At 46.8% G+C, this 6,732-nt stretch overlaps 1 protein-coding gene across 1 annotated transcript; it reads left to right on the forward strand.

The window, feature by feature from the left end:
• The first annotated feature begins 3,464 nt into the window (after nucleotides 1-3,464).
• Nucleotides 3,465-5,266, forward strand: LOC110094594 (protein GRAVITROPIC IN THE LIGHT 1-like). Its single transcript, XM_020819860.2, has one exon. It carries the CDS (start codon nucleotides 3,675-3,677, stop codon nucleotides 4,998-5,000), a length of 1,326 nt encoding a protein of 441 aa, XP_020675519.1. The 5' UTR covers nucleotides 3,465-3,674; the 3' UTR covers nucleotides 5,001-5,266.
• The last annotated feature ends 1,466 nt before the right edge of the window (nucleotides 5,267-6,732 follow it).

Here is a 6,732-nt window from a genome sequence, read left to right on the forward strand (position 1 = left end):
CAGACCCTACGCTCCGGACAAATTATCTCCTCGCTCTCGCGCCTGTGCTTTCATCGGCTACTCGGTTCTACATAAAGGCTACAAGTGCTATGACATCTCCTTAGGTAAAACTTATACCTCTCGGCACGTTGTCTTTCATGAAAGGCAATTTCCCTATAAAACCAGAGATCAACCCAATCATCCCAACACCCCAAATGAGCCACCGAACATACCTCCCTCTCTTCTCATTCCCCCATCTACTTTATCCCAACCCACCACTCACGCCGTCCCGAAACAGAACACCCCTACTCACAAGAATCCTATTACACCTTGTCATTCAACCTTACATACATCTGATGACCCTTACAATACTTTACCTCAAACAAATCCTTCACCTCAGCCGATTGTTCCTGCTCTTCCACCTCACCCCATGATCACTAGATTAAAATCAGGAATTAGCAAGCCACGAAAAATCTTCAATCTGCTCACTCACACTTCTTCTCACGACACTCCCTCATCCTACACTCACGCTCTCAAAGTGCCGCACTGGAAGAATGCCATGGCTGCTGAAATTGAGGCCCTTCGTCATCAAGCCACTTGGTCTCTTGTTCCGCCGCCACCGAATAAACCCATCCTTTGGTTGCAAATGGACGTTCAAAACAAAGCTTCTACCCACAGGACAGGTCGATCGTCACAAGGCACGGCTTGTGGCACTCGGGAACTACCAACAATTCGGCATCAATTACACCGAAACCTTCAGCCCTGTCGCCAAGATGCCAACAATCCGTCTCCTACTAACTTTAGCTCTCCATCGTCAGTGGCCAATGCACCAACTAGACGTCTCCAATGCATTCCTACATGGTGATTTACCGGATGACATCTACATGAGGCAGCCCCCCGGCTTCGTCGATCCAACCAAACCAACGGCAGTTTGCAAACTACATAAATCACTCTACGGGTTGAAGCAGACGCCTCGACAATGGTTTCAAAAACTCACAACATTCCTTCAATCGCAAGGCTTCTCCTTCAGTCGCTCGGATCCGTCTCTACTTATTCTTAACAACGGCCAGCTCCAATTATACATCCTAATTTACGTAGATGACTTCCTTGTCACGGGCAATGACGCAGCAGCTATACAACATTTACTCCATCAGCTTCAGACACAATTTGCTCTCAAACAACTAGGCCAAATTTCACTCTTTCTCGGCATCCAGGTAACTCAATCCTCAACCGGCTACTTCCTTTCACAAGAACATTATGCTACTAAATTGCTCAACGACGCAGGTTTCAAGGACTATAAACCAGCTCCTACGCCGATCACGCCCAAGTCCAACCCAATGCCCGCTCTCAGTCCGCCATTCTCGGATCCATCCTTGTACTGCTGGCTTGCAGGCTCACTTCAATATCTGTCCATCACCAGGCCAGACATCGTATACGCTACAAACCGGGTTTGTCGGCACATGCAGCAACCGACCGAGCAAGAATTCAAGGACCTCAAACGTCTCCTTCAGTACATCAACAGCACCCTATCATTCGGCCTACCTATCACCATTGGCAATCTTGAATTACATTCCTACTCGGATGCGGACTGGGCATCCGACACGACCGACCGAAAGTCCATATCAGGTTTTTGCACTTTTCTCGGCCCAAATCTTATTTCCTGGACTATGAAAAAGCAAGCTACGGTGGCCAAATCGTCCACCGAAGCCGAGTACCGGTCTCTCTCCGCTGCCGCATCAGACGTCCTTTGGCTTCGTCGCCTCGCACTCGAACTACAGCTTCCGCAACCCGCCCCTACAGTCATTCATTGTGACAACACTTCAGCTATCGCCATTGCCAAGAATCCCGTATTCCATGCACGAACCAAACACATCGAGATCGACTACCACTTCATCCGTCAACAAATTAGCTCCGGCGACATCAGGCTAGCTCACATTTCTTCTAAAGATCAAGTGGCGGATATACTTACAAAACCGTTTTCAATAACACGGTTCAACGATCTTAGAAGCAAATTAATCATTCGTTCCACGAATGATTAATTTGAGGGACCATATTAGAATACTGATATATATACTCTTTAGCTATTTACGTTTGTACCTAGTACTGACTTTAAATACACATATATCCTGTAACTTAACACATTAAAATACAATTTCTATTTTCTCCTTTTCTTGGTTTTCCCAGCGTTTCCTCTGTCTCCCTGCTCGTTGCCTTCTTTCCATCAAATTATTTGAGCAATGAGGGTTTTGAAGAGAGGAAGTATCATCGGCAGTGGCGTCGTCGATGTCTTCGAGTGAGAAGTTGGGGATCTCAGTCCGAGAAGCTTCGCTAATGTTTTTGGCAAATACTTCACGAACGTTCCATGATCAAAGGACTCAATATCGGCCGTCCATCCAATCACTCCCCATTTACCCTTGATCTCTCACCTATTTACTGGCCATGCCACTCCAGAAATCTATAAATAGACCCCACATTTCTCTTGAAAAAGGACCCAAGCAAGAAGAGAACAAGAGTAGAGAAAGAAGAGAAGGAAGAAGCTCCTCCTCAACCAACGCCGGAGCCTCGCCGGACCACCACCGGAGCCTCGCCGGACCACCGCTGAAACCTCGCCGGACCACCGACGGAGCCTCGCCGGACCATCGACGGAGCCTCGCCGAACCACCGTCGGAGCTTCGTCGGGCCACCACCTAAGGCCCTCACCCTCGCCGGACCACCGACGGAGCTTCACCGGAGTACCACCTATGCCCTCACCCACGCCGAACCATCGCCGGAGCCTCGCCGGACCATCGCCGAAGTTTCGCCGGACCACCACCTGAGACCCTCACCTTCGTTAGAGGCCCTCTCATTCACTAGAGGCCATCACCTTCACTAGAGATCCTCATCTTTACCTGAAGCCCTTACATTCACCAGAGGCCCTCACCTTCGACAGACTACCGTCAGAGGCCTTCACCTTCGCTATAAGCCCTCACCTTCGCCAGACCACCGTTAGAGGCCTTCACCTTCGCTAGATCTCCACCAGAGATCCTCACTTTCCTGGATCATCACCAAACACCCTGAATTTTGTTAGACCATCACCTTAGGCCCGAAGTTCTGCCATACCATCACCTGACACCCGGACTTCTATCGTACAGTTGTTATTTGTAATCTGATCGCCCTCATAGGCGAGTCAGGCAATTGTAACCGACTCAAATTCTAGTGAAATCATTTTCAACTAGGTCAGGCCTTATGGTTTTTCACCTTTTAAGGGTTTTCCACGTAAAAAATCTTGTGTTTTCTGTTTGTGAGCTGGATATCCGTGCAAAACTAAGACGTATAGTTAAAACTCTATCGCCGCGTATATTCAACCCCGCAACAAAAAAACGTACTAAATTATTTGTATGAACAATACAATTTTGTGAAACACATAAACTTGTAACTTGATCATATAAAAATAAACATTTTTTAACAAAATTTAATGTAATTTAAATTTTACAGTCCCGCCTTACAAAATTTTGTGCAAATATAACAATTAGCGCTTAACTAGCAAAAAAAAGTAGAAAAAGACCACAACGGTCTTATTTCAAATAAAACAAAAATAATTGAATGGCTGAATTTCGCCCTTTTAAAAGGTCCAACTCCACTGCCATTCTGTCTCTTTACCGAGACGAGTTGTCCTAGGGCTGCAGTCGGTTTTCTTCTATATTTCCTCCCCATCAATGGATTCCGGCTTCTCGGCGCCGCCGCCACCGCCGCCCGGACTGGCCATCATCTCTAAAACGTTCACAAAGTTTCTACGCCTACGCCGCAGCAACTACAACTCAGGGACAACCACGGAGGCCGCCAAAGACGATGTCTTCCTTAATAACCAAAAACTTTCTAGCGACCTCACCGGAGACCGAGAAAAGGAAATGGAAGCACTTACAGCGAATATCTTCGCCGCCGTATCTGCAGTCAAGGCCTCCTACGCTCGGCTCCAGCTCGCTCAAACGCCGTACGACCCGGATGCCATCCAGTCCGCTGACCGCGCCATTGTAACCGAGCTCAAGCGTCTTTCTATTCTGAAACAGGGCTTTTATAACAGAGCTGAGCTCAGTGAGAGCTCAAAGAGAGCTCAACCAGAGCTCACCGCCCAGGTCGAGGAGCTGTGCAACCTGCTCAAAACCTACAAAATCACCACCGCGAAGCTGGAATCAGAGCTCTTGTCTAAGGACTCCGAAGTGATATATCTCCAGTCGGAGCTTCGAGTAGCCGAAAAGAGGTGTCGAGCCCTGGAGGCCCGACTCCGGCCCGGCCGAACCCTTGCAGCACTGGACGAGCTCCATCTCTCCGGCCTCAACCCCACCCACTTCCTCACTCTCCTCCGCTCTGCTGTCAAATCCATTCGTTCCTTCGTCAAAATCATGACCCACGAAATGGAATCCGCCGGCTGGGACCTTGACGCGGCGGCCGGTGCGATCCAACCGGAACTCCTTCGCCGGTTGAACCCGAAAAATAGAGTCTTTGCTTTCGAGTCTTTCGTCTCGCGTTTAATGTTCTCTGATTTCCAGAAATCCGACTTCGGCCTGGGAGGACCGGTAATTGACCGTCGGCGATTCTTCGCCGAGTTCAGCGAACTTAAGTATATGAAGCCAAAAGAATGCTTTCATAAAACCTCCCAATTTGGGAAGTTTTGCAGGGGAAAATATATTAGATTGGTACATCCGAAGATGGAAGCTTCGTTCTTTGGCGACCAGGAGCAACGAGCGATGCTGAGTTCCGATCGAGGGCTGCCGGAGACGGATTTCTTCGATGGTTTTTCTGAGATGGCGAGGCAAGTTTGGCTACTTCATTGTTTGTTCTTTTCCTTCGAAACAGAGGAGAAGGGAGGCATCTTTGGGGTGAAGAAAGGGAGCCGATTCTCAGAGGTGTATATGGAGAGCGTGGCAGTGGAGGATGTTGGTGTCTATCGCCGTCCGGCGGTTGGTTTCACGGTGGTTCCGGGGTTTAAGGTGGGGAAGACGGTGATCCAGTGCAGGGTGTATCTGATAGCTTGCAACAGCTGACAGACGGAGTGAACGGTTCCGATAGCCTGGGTTTGTGTGCCTGATGCTTACCGTGCGGTGTGTTGGGTCTGGTCCTCCGTGGGCCCGCTTCGTCTATTTTCTTTCGAGGAAAACGAATGAGAGGTAAAAAAACTCATTCCCAAAACTCCTCCGAATTTTAGGGTTCATGTATAGCTTAACGCGTTCAATGAATTTGTAATGGGTACTGAAGAAATGCTAGAATTTAATCGTTAAATGATGCTCTTTAATTAGTCATCGGGTTTATATGATCGCGTCTATTTCCGACATGACGTGTCGATCTTCTATTTTGATTTATTTGTGTTATGTTTGGTGAGTAATTTGGCCGCCCAAAAACAATTTTGGTCAACAAACCAACAAAGATTTTGATCAACCATTAAATTGACCAAAAGTTAGACCTGCAATGTATTATGGGCTAGAATATTAGCTATTTAAAAAGAAGCATAATATTAAGTGAAATGTTGTAGAGATAAGGATGAGTGACTTTACTCTTAGAGATAAGATGTGAAATGAGCACATACTTGAGAAGGTTGGAGTTGCTACAGTAGCAGATAAGATTAGAGAGAGAGTCCTCTTAGATGATTTGGTCACATAAAAGGGCGGCCTTCCGATGATCCGATTAGGAGAATAGATGTATTAGATTTAACCTATGTTAAGAAAGTAAGAGGTAGGCCTAAAAAGACTTAGAAAATATTAGAAATGACTTTTATTTGTTAGATCTAAATGAGACTTTTACTCGGGATGTTTTTCTCTAGGGTTTTCTCCTGGGTTTTCAGCCGCCTCTCGTTTTTCCTCCCTGACTTCGTCTCTTCTTCTTCATGGAGGCGAATCGATTACGGGATCTTGGTTTCCTTGATGGTAAGCCTAAATCTAGATCTTTTTGGGATGCTTTAGCCGGAGATGCTCCTCCTTCGGAGTTTCCGCCTTTGCGGGTTGCTTCTCATCTAGGTATGCCTGCTTTACTTATTTCGGATGAGGAACTTCATGCTCTTGCGATTCCTTTCGAGTTTGCTTTGGTTGGTAAATTTTCAGCCCGTCGTCCGTCTCTTGAAGTGATTCAGAAATTTCTTTTTCAATCTTCTGTTGGCCGGAGCTTTTTCTGTCACGGTTTTGAATCAAAAAAATGTCTTGATTAAGCTAGTGAATGACCTAGATTATTGTAGGGTTTTCTCTCACCGATCTTATTTCATTTCCAATTGCTTCATGAAGTTATTCAAATGGGCTCCGCTTTTTGATGTCTCTGTGGAATCACCCATAGTTCCTATTTGGGTATCCTTTCCTAATCTCCGTCCGCATTTGTTTTCTCCTCTTATCCTTCATGGGTTGGGTTCCATGTTTGGTCGGCCTTTGCGTATCGATAACGCCACGATGAATGGTACCCGCCCCTCTGTTGCTCGTATTTTGGTAGAGTTGGATGTTACCAAACGATATGCTAAACAAGTTTGGCTTGGTTCGGAAGCAGTTGGTTATACCCAATTGATTGAGATGGAGGATTTTCCCTCTTATTTCTTTCACTATAAGTCTTTGGGGCATGCGAAGGATTGCTGTCCAGGCCTGGGAGGACCGGTACTTGATCGCCGCCGATTCCCAATCATTCGGAGGTGGATGCTGGTATTCCCGTCACTATTTCTGAGGAGGTTCCTATGGTTGATGAGGGGGTGATAGTGAATGCTATTAAGTCTTCTGTGGTGCCTGGTAATGGAGATATTACTAT

The sequence above is a fragment of the Dendrobium catenatum genome, unplaced genomic scaffold (genome assembly GCF_001605985.2).
Source record: "Dendrobium catenatum unplaced genomic scaffold, ASM160598v2 fragScaff_scaffold_231, whole genome shotgun sequence".
Lineage (NCBI taxonomy): Eukaryota > Viridiplantae > Streptophyta > Magnoliopsida > Asparagales > Orchidaceae > Dendrobium > Dendrobium catenatum.

Coding starts and splice junctions, on each gene's coding strand:
- LOC110094594 (XM_020819860.2), top strand. CDS start 3,675: ATGGATTCCGGCTTCTCGGCGCCGCCGCCACCGCCGCCCGGACTGGCC.